General features: G+C 42.5%; 1 protein-coding gene across 1 annotated transcript in view; it reads left to right on the top strand.

Moving 5' to 3' along the window:
- The window catches only part of ITPRID1 (ITPR interacting domain containing 1), a 34287-nt gene that overhangs the window by 7627 nt on the left and 4292 nt on the right, over positions 1 to 22368 (top strand). Inside the window, 4 exon segments of the mRNA XM_074891176.1 lie at positions 656 to 1248; positions 3442 to 3496; positions 19022 to 19107; positions 19482 to 20981. Of these exon segments, the coding sequence (XP_074747277.1) occupies positions 656 to 1248; positions 3442 to 3496; positions 19022 to 19107; positions 19482 to 20981 (2234 nt within the window).

Raw genomic sequence — 22368 nt, 5'->3', positions numbered from 1 at the left:
GTAGTGATGGAAATCTCCAGGATCCCTTAGACAAACATTATTTGCTTCTCTTTAGATGTTATGCCATGGAAAAAAATGACCCAGAAATTACGGAAGGTTAATACAATGAAAAAAATCTGGGAACCTTTATACAACATCAGCTATGAGTTTCTGGGGGATAAGTGTTTTGCTTTGTGCTGCTATGAAAACGAGAACATAGCTTTTGTGGTCAATTTTTATCAGTTAATGGCTATATGCATTTTGCAGTTATCCTGGCCAGCTGCCAGCTGTAAACATTTGAGATCAGATTTTAATAACTTTATACACATGAATTTTAATAAGTCCTCAAAAATGGCATCCAAGTCTGGCCCAGCCAACTGGAGAATTTCAGGCTGGATTCTGTAACCTTTATTCACACAGAGCAGTTGGGTCAGTTGCACTTGACCCAACAAATTCAACGTTGCGTAAGTGTTTGTCTAATATAAAGAACTATGCAATGACATCTGTATGTAGCCTGAATAGATCCTCTGGAAGTGAATGGAAAAATTTAGCCACTTTTGTATGAGGTACTTAGTATGTTTCTTGGCAATGACAAGTCTTGAGTAATCATTGTACCTGATTATTTCAAATTATATTTTTGAATAACCATGTTGCCTTCCATTCTGCCAAACTTAAGAACGTTTTCGACAGCTGGAAGTACTTGACCACGTAACCAGTGCCCTCTCGTCTTTGCTGACTGACATCAACACCCAACAGACCAAAGCTCAGGACACAGGCAGGGATGAGCCCGGTCTACTGGATGCTGTGAAGAGCAAACCTGTGGTCACACGAGCGAAGCAGAGAACAATAGGTCAGCTCCTGAAAAGGGCTTCTTGGCAGACAATGCTGCTGAAACAGAGCTTGCTGTCACCCAGGGAAGCCAACTTGCCCAGCAGGAAAGAGCAACCCTGTTCTTGTGCAGATATTGCTGAGAGCGGAACAGTCCAGGTGAGGTTTTCTGCACGTGTTACACTGGGCTGTCTGAGCCAGGAGGAAACCCCCGGAGACAAGGGTGCCTCAATGTATCCCATGTCCCAGCGTCCACCAACTCCATCGGGGAAAGCCTGGGCTTCATCGCACCTAGTTGCAAAACAGCCCCACCTTTCTCCTGCGTGTGAGGTGCGTGCCAAAGACAGGCCAAGAAAGGAGACCCATTTGCTGGTGGCCCACACACTCAGAAAAGTGGCTGACCTAAACTGCAGGCTGCCAGACTCATTTGAAATGGAAGAGGTGAGGTTGATTTTCGTGTATTGTGCTAGCAATGTATCTCCACCCATATTTATGGTATAAGTTTGGATTCTCTTTTGCAGGATGGAAGCTAGAGTAAATTATTTCAACAAACACCATGCAGCAGCATTATGGGGAAAAACAGTAGGATTTACACTACTCATTGGGGTTTTGATTATTTTAAATTGTCTTTGTGTTAGGATACTGTCAAAGAAGTTGGCACTGAAGTTACTGAGGTAGGATTCATTCAACCAGTATGATAGTGTAAGATGCCAATATGTTTTATGCAGTGCTAGAGGTTTTTGGGGTTTTTTTTGTAGAAGGAAGTTGCAAGAACACTAATACATATGGTAAAGGATATTTTTACAGATCCAGTCATTAACCAGGGTTGAGTTCCCCCCCCCCCCCCCCCAAGCTCATTTTCTGGTGTGCTCTTTCAGAAAGTTGCATCACAAAATTAGACTTGGTTTTATAGCAGTGTTTGAAATATTTTATCGCTCTGTAAGCTGAGCATCCTAAAACCAGAATAACTCAGAACAGCAGCTTGTTCTCATATCCAGTCTGTGAAGTCCATGATACTCAGCTCTCTGTATGTTTTAGCAACAGTGGGTTGTCAGTGGGGGTTCAACATGAAGTAGCAGAGACCAGGATACTTGCCAGTTCCTTTCTTATATCTAGAGTTGTTTTGTGAGCACCAGTTTTTCTGGACGTACTACTGCAGAAAAAGGGCTATGGTAGGATACTCTCCAATCATACAGACTCCACTGGGATGTCGATAGGAATACTTTTCCCTTCCCAGCCATCCTTCAAGCACGAGGAAAAGGAAGGAGTCCAAAAATTAGGCTCTACTGTAAGAATCAAAGAAAGGAGGAGAAATGTGATGGTTGGCAGCCCCCTGAAAACATATGGAGCATGGGAGGGAGGGAGGAAGGGAGGGAAGGAAGGAAGAGAAGGAAGGGAGGGAGCGGTAAGTGGCTGGAAAAGGTGGGAGGCTTAAAAAAGTTTTCCATTTCTAAAGCATTGGAAGAGGTCAGGTCAAGGTGGTGGCACTCCTCTTGAGGAAAGGATACTTACATTTTCAAGTCCTTCCAAAGGTGTATTTTTCTGTGAAAGGTTTGGTGCAGCCTTTGTGTTGGCAGAGCTGACTCAAGAATCAGAGCATGGGCCTGATTATCAGCCTCAGTGGGGAAGAGGGTGTCTTTCGGAGATCTCCAGCACAGGAAATTTATAGCCCCAAAGCAGCTCATATGTCTTTGTAAAGCACTTAGCATGCTGGACTTGCAGCTCTGTGACTAGAGGCTCACACAAAAGTGAGGACATTGACAGAGCAGTAAATGCAGATGATCGTAAACTCCCCAGTTTGATGTCTAAGACAATTTGGTAAATACTGTATGCTCAAATTAGACAGGGTATATATTGTTTAACTTCTGAGTATTCTCTGCCACATCATTAAATTAAGGCTGTAAGAACCGTGTACTGGCTGAAACCATCAGGCCACCTAAATTGTTAGTCTGGTAATGGCCGGTAGCAGATGTATGGGGAACAGAATAACAGGCGCGTATAGAGCGATCCTTCTCTTGTATTCTTCTAGCCTTTGACGATGAAGGACTTAAAGATCTCTTGAGCCACAGACTGCATGGAGGACACAGCCAACACGCATATTCATGTGTTACTTGTTTCTAATAGATACCCTTTTCTCTTAGGCATTTCTCTGAAGGAGTCTGTGCAGCACCATGACATGATGCTCCCCTTGATACTGTGAAAAAGTCAAATAGATCTTCATTCCTATAGGAAAAAAAATTCTGACCTTACATACACTGTTTGGCAAGAATTTGCCTCCATATGGTTACATTTCCTTGGGTTTCTTCTACTAAGTCATTTTCTTTTTTCCTAGGGACATTTCTCTGTGGCTGTTCAAACAAGATTGTTGGTGTATTTACATGTTAGGAACTTTTATGTATTGATTACTTTAAGCAAGGATTGGAAAGGTTCTGAGACTAGAGCCTTGTTTATGACAAGATCAAATATTTTAAAGAGGAGACAACCAAAAAGAAACCATCTGAATGATTTTATGTTTTCGCTTTGAAATATTCAGAATTTTTTTTTTTTACTCCTAACCCCCCTCATAATAAGATGTACACTCATAATCATTACCATCAATAAGAATTTTTCCTCCTCTCTTCCTTTTCATTTCAGATTCAGAGTTTTGAGGATGAAACTCTATGTGGAAATGCTCCTGACACCACTTCAGGTGAGTGTCACAAAACAGACAATTGGGCCAGTTTTGGTTTTAGAACACTGTTCTTGTGTAGTTGCTTCTAAAGCTTATCCTACAATATATTTTCCCTCTATGCTCCCATCACTTCTGGCATTTGGATGCATTATTCTAGATATGGCAGCCTAGATGATGACTTGATATGACTCAGCTTGTCAAGGAGACACACTGAGCGCACATGAAAAGGGTACCTCACATGCACAGCTTTCTGTGGGGTCCCCATCCAATGCTTTGAGCAGACCTCTCTAGTCTTCCAAGAGACACCAAAACTTTGCTCCTGCTCAGTGAATTATTTGCCAGACTCAGATGACCCCTTATCTTCCAGCTCTCAGATCCCTAGGAGATAAGTCAGCCAGAAGACTGGAGATAGTGGCTCTGCAGCCACTCTGTCCCCAGCTCAACCAGGACATTCTAGTGGCAGCATGGCCTCAATCCCATCATCTGAGTTTCCTGTATCACATAGACTATCACCACATGAACTGACATGACACTGAATCGTGTGTTAGAAAATAAGTTATCTGAGGAGTCTATGAAAGGATTTAAAGCAAAGCTGTTAGACCAGATGTTATACTGTCATTTGGGGCAATCAGACTTTGGATCCTGAGAAGTGGTTTCTGTCAGGGGTGGCACTATTGGGGAAATGGCTGTTCAGCCTCCAGAGCAGGGAACGCTTGACCTTGCCCTCTAGGGATCCTTGCTAACCAGTGCTTCAAGCAGGACTGGCAGTTGTGGGGTTTTTTTAAATGGGACAGAAATTTAATGTGAAAGAACTAATAACTATCAAGAAGCAGAGAGCAAGGCACAAAGGTGAAAGTTTTGTAAACCCTCATCTTTTGAGGACTACTTTAAATCACTTCTGGGGAGCCAGCACAAATAATTAAGCAACCTAAGTTCATATGCAGGTATCTAAAAATAAAATTCAGCTATCCACTGGTGCTGGTGATGCACAGATGCCATTGGCTGGAGTGACAGGTGGATTTGCAGGAGTGAAATGATGAGCCTGTTGAAGGCAGTGACAGAAGTACCACTGACTTCAGTGAGGCCAGGATTTTCATCAAAGTATGTGGGGTTTTCTTGGTAAATACTAGAGCTGAGTAAAGGCAATGGAATATAGCATTGATTCCTCCATTTTGGTGGGTTTATTCTTGTTTTCAAATTACCTGTAAGCATACCTTTGTTGCTTTGCTAGGGGTTTTTTTTAACTGTAAATAGATTGCACACCTATGGCATTCAACTGTTGTTGCCTCATCTTCGGGCAGGGTTGTATGTGTCCAGTCTGTCAACGTGTGGCTCCAGTGACTTTTGGGGCTTAATGTCAGGTCCTTGTTGCTATTCAGACTGTATGATTTGTCACCTGAATTAGGTTACTTTGATGTGTTTTCTCATGGATGTCTTGATCTGCATGAACAAAGACGAGCCACCATAACAGTAGTCTTGCTCATAGCAGTATCTATACAAAGAACAGCAATTCCCCAGGACTGGTGCAGTGAAAAACACCATTTGGACAAACATTCAGTGAGAAATTAAAAAAAGAGGATGTGGACATAGCCCAGTGGGGAAAAAATTCAAACTTACCCACAGTTTTTTCCTTTCTTTGTTCAGCTCTAAAAAATGACTGTGCTATTTAATGATGATGGGCATTAGTTAAAGGATTTAGCAGATCGTATAGGTGTATCAATCAAAATGTAAGGGGAAAAAAACAATTGTATGCCCTGAATACTCTTTTAAGACATAGGAATAAGCATGTATTTAGTAGCAATTTCATGACAGAAAACGCAGAAAGTAATTATTTGTTTTTAATTCAGGTAAGACTGTCATCCAGTTAAGCGATCAATCAAAATCATACAAGTAAACTGAAATTATATAAGATTTATGCCTTTGTGGAACCATAATACTGTTTTAGAGTTTTGTTTGAACACTGGAATATCTCTCTCTCTCTTTCTTTGTTGTTTTAGTGTCACTGATGGCCTAAAGTTAAAGTGGAGATTTCTGGCTTTTTTTTACAGGCTTTTCATATTCTTTCTCTTTTTCCCACTGCTTTTAAATGCAATACCCCTCCATAGCCATGGGAGTTTTCTTGTGAATTCAACTTGCTGTGCATCATGGAAACAGTCTAAAAATTGCCAGTTGTGAATGTAATATTGTTAGTAGTGAATGATACCTAGCTCTTAAGAAGGTTCCTACCAAATTCAGCAGAATGTGGTTCAGACCCATAAGCAGGGGTCCTCAAAATAGGAATGAGTGGGAAATAGAGTCCATCAGGAGATGGACACAAGGAAAACCTCAGCTCCCAGGAGAGCATGCCAGCATTCAGATTTGGCCTCCAAATTCCCGGAGGCACAGGCTGCCTATTTTTCAAGGTTCATGCAGTGCCTGATACTGTAAGGGCCCACTCTTATTTGGTCGTGGGCTCTGTTGGAAAGGGTGTGAGTGATGACGAAGACGTGAGAGCCTGACACGACCCTGCTGAAATGGGAGCTCACCTGAGCGGGAAAGTGTGTGTTGCCCACTATGAGAAGAAATAGAGATAGATAGGAACAGACTGCTTTGCCTAGATGGAGCATATTAGAGACGGGTGACTTATGGAAGTACTTGTCCCAGTGGTATTGTCCCTTGGCTCTGTAGCCTGGCCTCAATTTTAGTCCAATTGCTTAATTTTCTACACTCCCCATGAAAGCCAATTCCCTGGCTGCTGTGTGTCTTCTTTATATTTCTCCATAATGTAGATTCTGGCTGTTTAACTGCAGTAGGCTTTATGATAAGGCTTTTTTTCCCTCTCTCTTGGCAGAATGCTGAGACTTAATTTTAAAAGACGCTCAAATCCCCCAAACATCTCTGAATGACTTACAGGAAAAGCAGAGTGTTTTCTAGCTCTGTTTTAAAAAATATTACAATCTTTTTTATTAGGCAATTTTATCATTGTTATAAATAAGTAATTGTACTGGGGAGAAGGGATAATCCTTATTTAATTAAATTCATCTATACTCCCAGGTTGGCAGCAACCAGACATATGTGAGACTAATACCCACAGCCTGCCTGTATGCATGTGCAATTAAAAATTCACTCTACAGTAGCACTGGCAGTTTAGTGTTGCTTTTGGCATTTACAAATTCTTTTATTTTGTGACTTTTTTTTTACCATACACATATGCTGGAGCAGATGTTGCTTATTTGTTGTTTATTCAAATCTGTAGGCTCTGGCAGCTAACTCCATTGTTCTGTAATGAAGCTTTATTCACTGTCCTGTATTAGGACCCAGCAAATGCATGACAGGCAGAGTTAGCTCTCAGCAGGAACTACAGTTATTGTCCTTACTTATTGGCTGTTTATATTCTAAAGCTCACAGTTGAGAAAGCTGGCTGGGCAGGGTAAGGGGCTGGGGATGCTGTGTGCAGAGGAAAATTACTTGACTCCACTCACTGTATCTTTGCCCTGATGAGGTGCAGGCTTGCATGTAAACTCATCTGTTGCAGGGATTTCATATTCAGCACGTGAAAAATAGAGCTGTTCTCCCCCTCCACCCCCTCTCCCCACTTGTTCTCCCCCCACCCCACCCCTGCTGCTCCTTCCTTTTTCAATTAGCCTTTGTAAAGCACTGGGTTTAACTAAGGGATGTTTCAATGTTGCTCACCCCCGTTAACTCAGCACGTGCCTGAAAATTCATTAGCAGCAAGGTCTATTAGGGAGGCATCAGAAGTCAGTGTTATTTTGGTGCACGCTGTAGTCACTCGCTCCCCCTCGCTCCTTATTTACTTCCCTCTCCCCCCGCGGGGTGGCCATGCACCCCAAAGGCAGGAATTCCTGCATGATGCTGACCCAAGCGGACTCACTGCTCCCAGGCACTCGAGTGCCAACAGAAAGGCATTAGCCTGCTGGAAAAGCCCTTGGTAGCCCAAGAGGCAATCAATCAGAGAAGTAACCACCTCCATCTGGCTCACTGTGACATGGTAGCTCGCTACCGAAGCGCTTGTGATTCATCTTGTCCCAACGAGTGGTGCCAGAGATCGCATACACCCAGTTTTTGCAGCAGCTGGGAACGTCCTAGCTTCCCCGCATGCTGAGCTAACACATTAGCTCCTGTGACTTATCAAGTAGCAATTCTTTCAGTTATCACACCTTCACTCCTCCTACTCACCAACTCCTCTGATGGTTTGGCACCATGGGAATATTCGCAGAATGCAATTGGTATTTCTTTTAATTGACTGAGTGCCAAGAATATGAATCCTCTTTATTATCTATTATCCATTGTAACGTCTGCCTGCAATTGAAGGAGTAATGTCTTCAAAAGTGCAAGAAGAAAAGGCACGTACATTTCCTATGCTTCAAAGAGTACAGGATTTTCCATGTTCATTTTTCTAGTTTCAGTATTAAGAAGTGAACAGCTATTTCATATTTCTTATTTGCTGTAGTGCCTACGTAACACTGTTTTTCTTCATGTATAACACAGTGACTTTTAGTTTTAAGTACAGACTAAAAGAAAAGGGAAAGGCAAAAAGAAGGCCAAAGGGAAGACTTGCTAAAGCTGCAATCAAAATCAGGAGCTGAACTTAAAAATGTCCTACAACTACTCTTGTGTTGATACTGCCTGATATTTACATTAAACTTTGGCACTGGTTAATGATCACATACAGTCTCCAAATATGAGTTCTCCCTTCATAACACATGATGAATAGTAGATCCATAATAGATAGATCCCTCTTTGCAACAGTTTTATCTTCTGCAGGTGACCTGGCACAAAGAAGACATCCCCCTTCTTTAACTGTTTTGGGTTGCCTCCGTTTGTTTTATGATGCTGCAGCCCATATTCTTCCCATCTTCTGCACGTGGGCCGCATAAAGGCCTTCTTATTCTTTCCTGTTTCTTACATAAGGGATCTGTAAGTGAGAATAAGAGGAAGCTGTATCATTTTAATGCATTTTGTAGCCTGAAGAACTCTGGAGGGAAAGTCCTGTGGTCCCAGAAAGAAGCAGAGAGTGAGAGAAAAGAGTAAACTGAAAAGCAAAGTTGTGAAACGATGAGTCTTCAAACCTTCCTGCATCTTTTCCCTGTCCAGAAACAACCTGAGTTGTCTGGTTCCCTCAGAGGAGTCTTCCTAGAAAGACAATTTCCTTCTGCAGCTCTTGAGAATACCCTGGCTGCTTTGCTTTGCCACAGTCCTCCTTGATGTATCTCGCACACATGCATATGCCTGAGTTCAGCAATGGATATAAAGTTGGAGACCCAGGAGGTGGTGATGCCATGTTCATCAGTACAGAAACTAGATGGGCAGCAAAGAAAGGAGGTCTGGCAAACTTTTGAAATGGCTTCTGGGAGGTCGTGCCACCTGCCTGTGGTGTCAGGACACCCTGCCTGCAGTCCTCAGGTCTAAGCAGCCATCCCAAGAGCTTTGGGGGGTTGTATGATTTTCAGCAAGCACATTCCTAAAGTCATTGCACATTTATAACATTTTGTTGCACGTATGTGTCATATTTTAGGTCCTACTGCAGCAAGCTGATTCATCCTAGTGGGAAAGGATATGCACACACCACAGGCAGATGGCCCAGTGAAAGTTATACAACCTGCTGTTGCTTAAATCTTATGGGGAAAAAATCATAAAATACCTTAGGTATCCAGGAGGACAATGAAATACTTTGACAACCAAATACTTAGGAGATATTGGTTTTGATTAACAGTGATAGCCTTTTAAACAAGAAAACTTCTGAAATGAAATCAAGTTGTGCTAAAGTTTTGCTGAGACCTTGAAAGGTCTTTTCTAATATTTCCTCCTCTGCCTTTTCTTCCCATGGCCTCAAAAGTGCATAGCAGGATCAGAGCCTTGCCCGTACACTCATGGACCTCCATGTTGCTATGCTAACTGTGCCAGTTGACAGCCTGACCCTTTGAACCTTGATGAAAAATTCAAAATCCCAACCCCATGTCCAGCTCGGGCTTCGAGGTAGATTTGTGAGAACATGCACCCCTTTTCTGATGGCACTACATTGCTTTGCCATGGCTGCTATGAGAGAGTTGATTTTGGGTGACACCTGTGAAAAGGGGACTTTCGGTGTTATTCTGGGTGTATTTTTATGCTCTAGAGAACACTGATTTCTTTAGGGATGAGAAATATGATTCATATTCCATAGTTCTTCTACATACATGTCAACTACTGGCTGATACTTAGCATTCCTCCTCAGGAAAATATCACTGACAGAGAGAGGCAAGCTTACTAAGCCTGACACTCTTGGACCCTCTGAACACAGTTTAATGGCTATTACCATGGAAATAGAGCTATGGTAATTGACTGTTGGTCTCTACAAAGTAACACCTGAAAGTCAGATACATGTTCTGGCCTCCCAATTGCTTTGGGCACTGCTGACCAGGCAAAACATAGGGGCTTTTCACTTATTTTTCTCAAAGGTCTCTGTGAGGGTTGCTGGAAGCCATCCTCCCTTTTGTGAGGTGCTCTCAGTTGCAGAGAGCCCTATGAGGCTCCCTGCAATCGCTTATTTTTTATTCATTATCTCTGTGCAGCTGCTACTGGGAGAAGTTGTGATGTAACGTGATCTACAGTGTAGGCTGATGACATTCAGCTCTACCTCTCATTTTCATCAGAAGCAGACACAACCATCACCCGTCTCTCCCGACATTTGGCAGCAGCACGAATCTGAATTAATGACAGTTGGCTGAAGCTCAGTTGAAATAAGATGGAAGTGATACTGACTCTCAAGGAAAAGTAGGAGGAGGACCTGGCAAAGTTTGAAGCTGTTTCATCAGCTGAGGGAAGATAAAAGACCATTGTCAAAGCGACTGCAATTTCAGGTTTTGACTAGATTCATCACTACTCCTAACCTCCCAGACTGCAGAAACATCATTTATCACAAAGAACTGCCTACAGTGTTCTCTCTTTTCCTGTCAAATTCAGCTCTTGGATTACTCATTTATACTTTTACCATTTCTAGGGCAGTATGTTCTTGTGTAGGACAGGCAGGAGACGACAGGAAGCTCTGGCTCGCGGGGAAGGCAGCCGCCTTGCTCCTGAGCATGGCAGTTTGCAAGGGTGCGGCTGCTCCTCTCAGCAACGGAGTGGGAGATTCACAATATGGATCTGAATTACCAAGCCTGACATGACCTCTGTCCCCAGCTACTTCAAATACTTCCTGTAGCTCCAGCCAACCTCTTTAAGAAGGCTTCCAGAGTTGTGGACCAAATTGTACTGGGGATATTCTTGAAAGGGGCAAAGGTGGAGACTTCTGGATGGTGAACCTCTGCTGCCAATGCCTACAGACGTCAGTTCTGACCCTCTCTAGAGAGGCACAGGGTGGTTCACTAATGCAGGAAATTACATCCTTTTCAATGACGTACAAGGCAGAAAACATGCTTCTTCCCTTGCCCATATTCATCTCTGATTTGGGTAGGGAGGAGGGGAAGTGAACATTAAAAAAAAAAATTAAAATGGTTTCATTTTTCTTTAATGAGTAGCTCTACAGGATATTATCAGCTAATTCAATTCTCCTCCAAAGCTGCCTTCTACACATGAGCTCAGGACAACCTGTAATGCGAGAGAGAGAAAGAGAGAGCCAGCCAACCCACCCACCAGCCCCAGGCATTTCACAAAGGAGTATATTTATACCTGCTGTCACGGCGCTGACTGTAGTGTGCAGCAGATGTACTGAAGCTAGTTTTAAATCAGTAAATATGTGCACCAGCTTTAAAGCATACTAGCATATAGCGCAGGTACCAGCGGCTGTCTAGCCACAGCATCGGGGAGCTGACAGTGCACCCTCGCACCCTGCTTTTCAGACAGGTTTTGCAACCTGGGCAGCGCTCCAGGCTGCTGTGCTCTGCCTGCCGGCTGTGCTGTGCCATGAGCATGCTAGACATAACCATACATACACTGAATCTTAAGCCAAAAACTTGGCTGGAACTTGGTGCAAAACTGCTTTTTTCCTCGGGTGTTCTGGAGGAGGACTCAAGCTGAATGCTCTGACGATAGATGTGGATTTTCTACCTAGATATTTCTGCCATGCCAGCGCAGACTGTGTCTTTAATGCTCCATGACCTGGTTCCCTTAAGTGTTTATGGCTGATACATGAAGACCATCTAGTCCAATGTTCTCCCAGGGGAACGTGGGCACCCAGAGCTCTGCAGGGAGCCGGGCCCTGGGTGAGGAGCGGGAGGCTGCTCAGGAGGGTGGGAAGCACAGTGTGTGCACTCCCAGTGCCCGTGGAGCTATGCGTGTGTCTCCTGCTAATGATGGCTGTGACTGCCTCAATGATAACCATGCAAAGAGCTGCAGGCTGAACGTGGAGATGAAGCAAAATGTCAGTAGCTGTCATATGACATATGTGCCTGCCACCTTTCATCCCTCCTGGCCCTGTCTCGCCTCCTCGGGGTGCAGCACGCATGCAGTCCTGTCCCACCTGAGGCAGCTGCAGTCACGGGGACTGCAGGGCTTTCCCAGCCTTGTTCACCCCCCCTTGAGTCTGTCTTCATCCCCACAAAAAGAAAAGTGTAGCTGAAGTCCTCCATATGCCAGTGGTACCCAAAATGATGGGGAGAAGAACTTTGCAGGCTGGGTGAGAACTGGGGGAACTGGGCTTTGACAAGCAGAAGGAAATACCTTGGAGGAGCCAGGTTTTGCTCTTCTGGGCATAGACCATTCTTTTGTTCCATTTATCCAGCACCTACCAGCATGGTGGGGCGCAATTAATAATAGAAATAGCTTTATGTAGAGCTTTTTAAAAATATATTTTCACTCAGTCACACTGTGTAAGATGATGGACATGAAATTCCCCTTCAATTCAAAGGGAGCCGGGGACAGACAAATTTCACAGCTACACTTGGTTTTGAATAAGAACAGGAGGTTTTGCTGCATCTGGTGCATTTTGGGGTGCATTATTTGCTTTCAAATAATATGACTATTCTAATAAGATGGTTTATCTATTTTTTTCTATAATGTCATTGAAAAATAAAATTTGCAGAAGGATATGGATAAAAACTCCAGTTTGTACTGGCTTTTGGAAACACAATTTGTGGTTTATGTGCTGCTGCCATCTGGTGACTGTACCCCTGAAATGCAGCACAGAACAGCTGTAGCTGTACGGAAAGGGGTCAGTGCTGCAGCCCTGCTCCAGTGACGAGCAGCTCTGGACTGATGTCTCTTAGGGGCAAGTTGTAGAACTGTGTATTGCCTTTGGCTAGAAAATAAACTGGCTCTTTCTCATCTCAGTTTGCTTGTTCATCACCATTTCTGCAATGTGGAAAGTGAATGGGTGTTACAGAAGTCGTACACGGATATTAAAAAAAAAAAAAAAAAGACTAAGAATAGACTTTTCCTTTGAAATTTCAGTGGCACTAAATGAAATGTTTACGTTCATAGTCAACAGTCAGTTACTGGTGCAGTTAGCTATGGGGGTGCTACTTCTTGGATTAAGGAAAGACAGCATGGAATGCTGGGAATGAACAGATTTTATGGAACATTTAGAAAGGGTCAAGTTTTTCCACATACATGGGAACTGATTATGAATAACAACGTTTCTTTTCCCAAAATGCTGAAAGTTGTACAAAATAATTTCTTCTGGTGCGCCAAGGTTGGGTGAGCTCCAGAGTCCACTGCTCTGGATAACAGCACTAAAAAGAGGGTTCTTTGTGGTTTATGCAGAATACATATTTCCAGTAGAGTTTTATTAGCTCTTAATGGCCATATCGTGGAGCGAGATAGTCAAAAATTGGCGATGCCTATTCTCTGAGTAGCAGGAGAGGGGAGACAGTTGCAGCAGCTTTCCCATCGCAAGACTGGACCATCTGTAACTGTGCCATGCAGCTGACATATTCCTCTAGCACATAGCCAGCTCATCCTGCAACATTATTTTCTGTGACGGCATAAGCAGGGCAGAGTTGTTAAGGCTAACATATGGATTTATCAATTTGCAGAGCAGGAGGAGATAGAGTGAAATGTCTAAATGGGAAGGATCCAGTTAACTACTCAAAATGAACCCATTTCTATTTTGAAAGTACTATCTGAAAATGTATTTTTGAAAGTCCTTTTTTTGTCACGTAAGATAGAAATTCTTGATTCTTTTTGCCTTGTGTTGGAGAATCGGAGCCTTCACATCTTCCACACGCTGCAGCTAGAGCTGCGTGTGGACCAAGCACTTTTAGTATTTGATGACTGTGTTTGAGAAGAAAAAAAACAAAACATCCAAAATGTAATAAAATATCTATTCAGTTCTGGCACTTCTGTGAACATGGTGTGATCTTCATTCGTCCCATCTCTTACTGCATTCAGCTACTATTGAATTCAACAATTGTTGAACAGATGCGATTCTTAAGGCTCAATCAGTGAGATATTTGTGTGTCCACTTAACTCTGGGTGTGGGAATATTATGCATAGATTTAAGCCTCAATCTAGTTTCCCTGCTGATTTTAGCCCGAGCGTTTAAGCTGTAATGAAGTTAATGCCTTGAGAGTTTTGTGTGAGAGAGGCTGCAAAATGCTTTTGCTTATAGAGTGAAGTGGAAAAGTCTTACTCTAAGTCCTTCAGGCTTCTTTTTCTTTTACAAAATATCTGACTAAATTGTGGCATCTGTGCGTTATTTAGTCCCATGTATGTAGCAGACAGTTTTAGAAGTATTTATCCACATCAATGTCCAACAGCATTCAAACAGCAACAAAAATATCTAAAATTTGAACAGCATTTCTAGGTTGCAATTGGCCATTCTGCTTTTCCTTATGACACGATGAGCAGTCCAGATTTTAATTTGTGAATTTAAAGTTCGAATTTGCACAAATGCTCTCACATTTGAAGTTTTTGTGCTTATGCTTCCCCACATACTTAAATGATGTAGAAAACAAATATTGAAGTGCATTCATCAATGTTAATGTGTTTCAAAAGACATACAAAAAATGTGCTATTATTTACAAGCAGTGTAGTAGCTCTCATGGCATCTTTTGCAGTTTGCAAGTATTCTCCAGGTTGGAAACTAGAAAGAGGTTGTGTTGTTTGCAGCCAAGTCCACAGAAAACCAGCTGTGGAGTCTTCAGAGGAATGCAGAATTGTACACCAGCACTTATTTTTTTTTACTAATTAGGGAATATTGTTTCATTAACAGTGAACCTAGGAGCCCAATAGTTTCAGAAAGTTCCTGCACTGAAGGCTGCTGAAAATGGGAGCTACTGTATCTGCATGCAAATAAGGGGAGAGAAAAAGTCTCTTAATGAAATTGGATTGATCAAGTAAAGGGCTGGAAAGCTGTGGGACCTTTGGGGTTTGGAAGGCATGTACTTTCTTATACAATACAAAATGAAGCAGAAACCTGATTAGTAAGTTCCTCTAACCTATTTTTATTTAAAATTCAGGCAGAACAGAAATGGGATGCAGGAGCTAAACTATCCCAGTTCAATTAGCACAGAAAGGCGAAGAGCCAAGGTTTTCCTCACCAAGATCTTCAGGGGCGATTCTCAGGCTTCCTCTTTCCAGCATAGCCAGATGTATTCTCCGCACAGGGCCCAGAGTTGTAATTTTTAGTTCATAGTTGAATACTGGTCTGCGTCTCTACTTCTTCTCCAAACATACTTTATCTTTCCTTGGTGTGATGCTCTGCATGTATTTGCAGAATCTCTACAGGTTTGGGTGTCTCCACACACTAGGAGAACTGAGCAGAGCTACATGAATAATGGATACTTTGGTTCAGTGGTTGAACCAAATGATTGGGGGAAAAATGCGGTTTGGGTAGACTAGGAATGGAAACATGTTTTGCTTAATGTTCAGGTGATTGATTTAACCCATTTTTTGCACCATTCTTCAAATTAAAAAATTATGTTGCTTTCAAGAAAAAAACCACCACACCTCATCTGAAAGAGAAAGATGGGAGCATTTAAAAATGTCAAAACAAAATATGTAACTTTTGCTGACCTTCCCCCTCATCTTTTTGGCCAACTTGTATCCCTCCTAAAGACAATATTCCAGCTGCTAAAAGGCTTTAGTTCATTTAAACATGAGGAATTGTTGCTGTGAAGAAATGGTGTCCTCAAAGGTGACCCTGGCCACAGCTGAAAGGGCTTTAGGTGCTAGTCCATTCTGGGACAAACCACCACCAGCATCCAGTCTGGACATTATCAGATACCTGGTAGATACAGGAATTGTCCTAGGAGACCTAGCAAAGACCCACTTTGGACCCCTGCAAAGAGTCAGTCTCCTAGTAGAAATTCAGGCTATGGGTATCCTCACTGGGTATTAGAGCCTGCCAAGAAAAACCGAACTGTTACCACTGACAAGCTATTAACATTGCTGAAGATTTCACAAAGAGGGAAACTCTATTCCTCCTGAGGACAGCATCAGGCATGGCCTAATTTGCAGTCTCACTTAACTGCTATTTGGGACACTAAGAGGAAGTAAAGTGATAGATTGGCCCGCTCCTCACCCAAAACACCGTTTCCTCAATGTGCAAATGCTGCCCGCCATTATGCAAACAGTACTTGGCTCTGGTATACAGACATTAAACCAAACTACATTTACATAGGTTGAAAGTGGGCTGCCTCAAATTGAAAAGGCTATCATGTTTAATCTAGTTGCAGCACAGCTCCAGCTTGCAGTGTGACCTGCCTTCCCAATACAGCCCTGCTCTGCGTTTCTCCCGGGAGCGTGTTGTTCAGCTTTAAGTCCTTGTGGGAGTATTTTGGCAATCTCTTCATAGCTTTTTACACTACCTTGAATTGAAGGCCCATATTCATTTTTACTAAGTCTTTTTTTAAATTCAGACTTCCATTGAAGTGGAGGGAATTTTGACTGGCTTTGGATAAAGTGTTAGAATCAGAGAAACAACTCATCTTTTAAAACTCCCATATCTTCACCTGCCTACCTTCAACAGGGCTTGGCATACTGGGTAAAATCTTGCAAGTCAATGTGGGATGTAATGATTAAATTCGGCATCGGAATGTAGTTGGAAAAGAACTGCAGCTCAGACCCTCGGAGACATCACTTTGCACTGATTATAGAGGGAAATTAAGCCTTTAGGAGAGTTAGTTCATTACACAACTAATATGTAGGTAGGTGCAAATTAGATGCCTAACTCAGATGAAGGTGGTTACCTAGTCTGAGGAGAAGAAATCACAGTAATAAGCACAGGTGAACTGTGCTTAACATGGTTCTCCTTCTACTTTACTTCTCTTTTATAAGTTTCTATTTTGCTAACATAAAAATTGTAGAAACTGGATTTATGCTCAGAGTATTCATTAGGTCCTATGATATTACCATTTTAAAATACATACACAGAGAGCCTTTCAGAGTGTTTTGAGCCTTGATTTATCTGCATACCTTGCACGTTTAATCAATGAGAGCCATGATAGCAGAGCACACACCACACCTCCTTCCAGCACAAGTCCAGGGAGACACAAGGAGGTCTTGCTGTAGCCTAACTGTAGAGATATTAACTTGGTCTGCAGACACTTCATCCAGTCTTTAATGTCTCACTTTGTGCCTAAAGATAAGCCCAGAGTCCAGTGTCACATGTTTTGAGTATTTCTCTAGCTAGTGCATGGATGTAAATGTGGGTGGAAAGGCTGCGTGGTTGCAATAGAAAAACTCAGTTGACTGTTGTTGGAACAGATGCATCACATTTATCTTAATAAATGGGTCAAACATGGCTACAGCCACCTGGTTTTGACCAGGTCGGAAGATGAATTCTAACGACACTTACTCTTCCATTAAAAGTTACAGATTTTTTTCCCTACATGTAATTTCTAGTAGCATGCCAGCTACTTCGGTATCCTGCATGTCTCAGAAGAAAAACAGGCACCTTAAAACACTAGGTAAGCAGATAATGTGGTCTTCTAACTCTGCAAACTTTAAAGCCTGAAGGTCAGTTGTTATGACTGTAGGATACAATTGCGTATTGGAAACTCAAATTGATTGGAACTACAGCAGCTGAAACATTTGATGTTTTCAAAATTTTTCCAAAGCTTTTCTTTCTTCATTTTTATGTATGGAAAACTATAGGCCAGACTGACACTGTGGAAGCAACAGCTGGCAAATATGCAAAGGGTAATTGAAACAGCTTTTAAAAAAGTTTAGAGAATCTGTAGAGCAGTCTCCCTGGGGGAGAAGCTGAACCATGATGTCGTTTGTGGGAAACTGTAAGCATGAGTCTTGAGACCACCCACAAAACAGGCAATTTTCAGCAACATCACTGCATATCTTGTAATGTGTGAGATGGGAACCACATATTTCTCATCCGAAATAGGAAAGTGACTGACTGACTGCTGTGCTGCTGATGATACCAGGATTGACAATGCAAGTAATTAATTTTAAACCATAAAATGATATCTGGTTTTGATTTTACCATTGCTGCCTACTAGATTGTGTGATTTTCATTAATTGATGCCCAAGGTACATTTAATAAAGCCCATAGTCTGTTAATGTGTGAAAACATAATTTGTAGACTCTTTTTTTGCATTTTCTGATTCACACAAATGAGAATTAATAACTCAGGTCTCAGAACTGCTAGGTGAATTGTCATATTTTTGTGGATACAACCAGAAGACAAAAAGCCCTAGGATCCAGTAGAGGATCCAGTATGCAAGGAACAAGAGAGGAAGTGATCCCTTCCCTTCCTCAGCAGACTCCCTCAGCCTGCTCCCTCAACTCTACCTCTGGTTTTGTGCCAGCTATCTGAGAATAAGGGCATTATCTGAGGATGAAGGTTATCTGAAAGTGCAAGTTATCCAAGGGCTGAGAGGTACTGGGATGTACAGGATAACTGAGGATTTACTTTCAAGCACTTGTACTTTTAAAGATGGTTGGCTTTTATTCATTAAATCCGGTAGTTACTGGTGTATAATTTATTTAATTGCAAAAGTTGGAGTAATAATTGGCTTAGCCAGATGATGTGGCTGCTAGATTAGAAACCTTCTCAGGATTAAATCTAGAATATCTTCCTCTTGCCTTTATGTCTTGCCATGCAACCCTACATCATCTCTGCTGGTTACTCTGATTTCTTGTCCTCAGACCAAAAAACAACAGACATGATACAGAGTGCCTCAAAGTAGAGACAGACTGGTCTAAGGAGAGGCTAGGGCAGCTCCCTTTTCCTGCAGGAGTCACCTGGTTGAAGCCATTGAAACCACGTAGTTATGAATGAGACTTGGACTGAGCCAGTTCTGACAATCAAAAGTCAACACTTTTAGCACAGGAAAACTGTGCTGCTTTTAGCCAACAGAAAACTGGTTGGCTGTTTTATAGGTTATTTACACTGTGTATATTGTGTGAATATATAAAAACCTGAAATCTGCAGTTAATGATTACACTGGTGAGTAAGTCAAAGCTTAGTAAGATCAGCAATAGCTATCCTGAGTATCTTTTGTTATTTTTTTCTGGTTGTAGCAATATTGCAGATTGCTGTCCAGGATCAAGAATATTTCCAGAAACGCACATTTAAATTGCCCCTGCTTATTTCTATACCCATTTTGGCCTGGTACCGCTTTCTGTCTTTCTTTCTAATTTTTCTTATCCTTTTGTTTTCCCTAGCAGAGGTGGTGATGACAAGAACAAGCAGCTGCCAGTCAGACAGCAGTGGGTTCATGGAGGAGCTGCCAGAACCTGTAGTTTTGCAAGTAAGAAATGAGCAATAGTTATTGGTAGGTCTGTGAAAACTCTGTAACCCTGGCAAAAGTAGCATAAAAAAAACCATGGAGTTGTGAAAGCTGCATGAAAACAGATTAATCCTCCTAGAAAACTTCAGAATGTGAGAAGCTTTCTCAGAACTTTGTGCAACTCTTCCACCACACTAATGCAAGGTTTGTGCAAGATTACGGGCATTAGAGAAGAAATATTACAAGAATCTTTGATTCTTTGGTTCACTGGGTATTTAAAGATGTATTTAAAGACCTGCTGGGGGTGCCCAGGGCAAAACAGTGGTGGGTGAAACAGTGTGATAGAACAAATGTAGTATTTCAATTATTCTTATCTTTTTTCTTACCCACTTCAGCATGCACCTTTGTCAGGAAGGATTAATTTTATTTCTGATATCCACAATCAAGAAACAGGTCTGTCACATAGCACAGTTCTTCCTGTGTTAAATCAAGATTTACAAGAAAAGCCGGATGATTTTGTTGCTAAGGTCTTCATCACAGCTTGCGACAGCATTTTAACAATACCTACATCAACAAAAGCATGCAGTGACCGGGGAGAAGAGACTCTGCTGCTGACTGCAGAAAATGGCAAGAATCAGGCATGTAATGCTGAGCCACACAGTTTTGTCCAAGAAATGTTATGTGACATGGACAAGAAAGAGGATAAAACTAAAAGCAAGCAACTGGAAAAAGAGAGGTGCATAAAAGAGCATAGACCTTGTTTTCAGGGTGATATTCAGGGTGAAGGGGATCCTAGCTCCTCCAAATTTGATTGTCATTTATATTTTAGTAGCGGACACAAAGAGGTGAATGCAACCTTCACTGAACTGAGTGATATAAACTCTGCAGTCATCAGCAAGAGCAAGATCAGAGTTGAAGATGAGAGGTGCTGCACTGAAAAGGACATTGGAGTTGCATGTCATGAAAATGCCCATGGAGGTCATACAGGATGTGTTAAAGGACCATGGTGGGGTGTGGGAGTGGTCAGTGAAGATGGTACCCCCCTTGCAGTGAATGAGGTGACAAATGGGCAGAAGTTCTGCAAAATGGATGGTGATTCAAAAAATACAAAATGCTCCCCCAAAATGGGGCTCCCAGAAACTCTGCAGTGGGGCTCAGCAGCACAAATTGGGAGCAGGGCATCTTCAAGCTGTTCTCTGCAAGTATCTCGTCAGCACCCCTCTGGCCTAGCAGGAGGGCCTGGATTATGTTCATCTTCAGATCAAGAGACTGGTAGCATAGGGGAGATATTAGGAGCTAACAAATCAGAACAGGGAGACACTGTCCAAAATGGTGAAATGGGTTTTGCTCCTCTGAAATCTGTTACCGTTCAGATGTCTTCAGGGCTGGAGTTTACTTCAAGAACAAAGGGCACAGGGCAGAATGCTCCTCTCAGTGAGAGCCTTGCTAGGAAAGATCCTGTAGACTTCTCTGACATTTTAGTGCACTGTTCTGAGGGTGGTCCTCTTATACAGTCAGACCCAGGGGCTTTGAAGGATGGAGTGAAGCAGACTGCTGAAGCCTCCAGCCAAACTGACATCCCCACCAGGAAACCCAGGTGGCCACCACTGCTTTCTCCGCCCCGTACTCACCTGACAAAATCAGCCTCTCTTGACAGCATGCTTTGTGGCAAACACAGGTCAGGCTGCTGGGGTGAAGGCCCTGGTGCCAAGGGTGCGCCAGGCAGTCACTGCTGTCACTGCTGCTGCTGCCACGGCTGCTGCCCGTGGACCTTCCCCGTGGCTGCCTCTCTCCAACGCCCTGCAGGCTGCTGCTCAAACCGTACCACCGCTGAGCTGCAGCTCTTGAAAACCCTGATGCTCCTACAGGACACTGCAAGGCATAATCTTGCTCCGGTGAGTGTATTTCTTCATAGACGTGGACAGCTGACACATTTACGAGTTAAATGTACAAGCTGCCTTTTCCTTTCCTCTCCTGCCATGCTTGCTTCTTCAGTGAGACATATCTTGGGAATGCAACTGAGAAAATGGATGGGGAAAGGAACATTCCCTCTGGACAAAAATGGCAAATGTATCTGTGTACCTATAGTTTTGTTGGGCTGCTTTTTTTAGTAACTTATGTACATCAGTTCGATCTTAAAATGGTTACTGCAAACTGGGTGATGAAGTTTACAGGTCAAATGAAAAGCTGAGAGATGAGAATGAGTTTCAGTGAGTTCCTGTGAATCAGCTGAGTTACAGTAACTTACTGGACAGCAGAAAATGCAGGGTTCCATGATTCAGTCTAATCCCCTTAGTACCAGAGAACTCATTTAGGTTGTATCACTTAGTGTTTATTAAAGACTAAGTGTGAACACCCAGACACATTCCATAAGCCAAACTACTCTAAATCAAAGTGAATTGCGACTTCTCAGAGCCTCAAGCCATTTTACTGAGGTAGAATAAGAAGCTTGCACTAAATCTAAAGTCCCACTAAGATGAATATTTGCAATAAAAATACCGACATTAAAAGGTTACCAGATTTTTATTTCTTTGTTCAGAATTGCTGAGAGGTCCCAAAAGTTGTGAAAGACTCAGGGTGTGTTGGGGAAGAAAGCAAGGAAGCTTTGGCATACTGAGAAAAATGTGGAAGGAGCAGCATACTTCCTGCTAGTTTGCAAGCGTTTCTGTTTTTTCTCTTCTATTTGCTCTTCGTAAGGAAATGAAACTTGAACTATTGTACAAATTGGGGGAGGAAGTTATTAGATAAAAGTTCCAGAAAGTGAAACTGGTGAATTTTATCCTGCTCCATCACTGAATATATAAGTCTGCAATGTCTTTCAACAGTATATTGGAAAATATGCCTTTTGTTGGCTATCTTGCTGTTGCCACAAGATGGCAGTGAGTCAGTACCTTATGCTGGACTGGGAAGCCTTTTCTCATTGATTCAGTACTATTTTACCACTCTTCTAACGGGGGCTAGTGGTGATTTGTCTTCTCTAGTCTGTGGACAAGGAATGCGGCAGGAACAGCCTTTGCACTGTACTGTTATCCAAGATCTGGTTTTAGGGATATGGCTCCACATTCAAGTCATTGTGCAGTAAGTGAGTGAATTTACTGAGTTATTAGTCACTCTGCAGAGATTACACCCATGCCTACTTTGTACTTTGTGTTACAGGTGAGGTAGTTTCCACATCTTCTACTGAGAGAAGCTCGCTCAGGTCACATCCCATTTATCAAGGGCGTGCAGGGGGAACGCAACCACCATGGAGCAACTGTTAGTAAATCTGCCCCGTTCACACGC

The sequence above is a fragment of the Strix uralensis genome, chromosome 1 (assembly GCF_047716275.1).
Source record: "Strix uralensis isolate ZFMK-TIS-50842 chromosome 1, bStrUra1, whole genome shotgun sequence".
NCBI lineage: Eukaryota > Metazoa > Chordata > Aves > Strigiformes > Strigidae > Strix > Strix uralensis.
The sequence above is the reverse complement of the archived record's forward strand: the minus strand, read 5'-3'. Positions and strand labels throughout refer to the sequence as shown.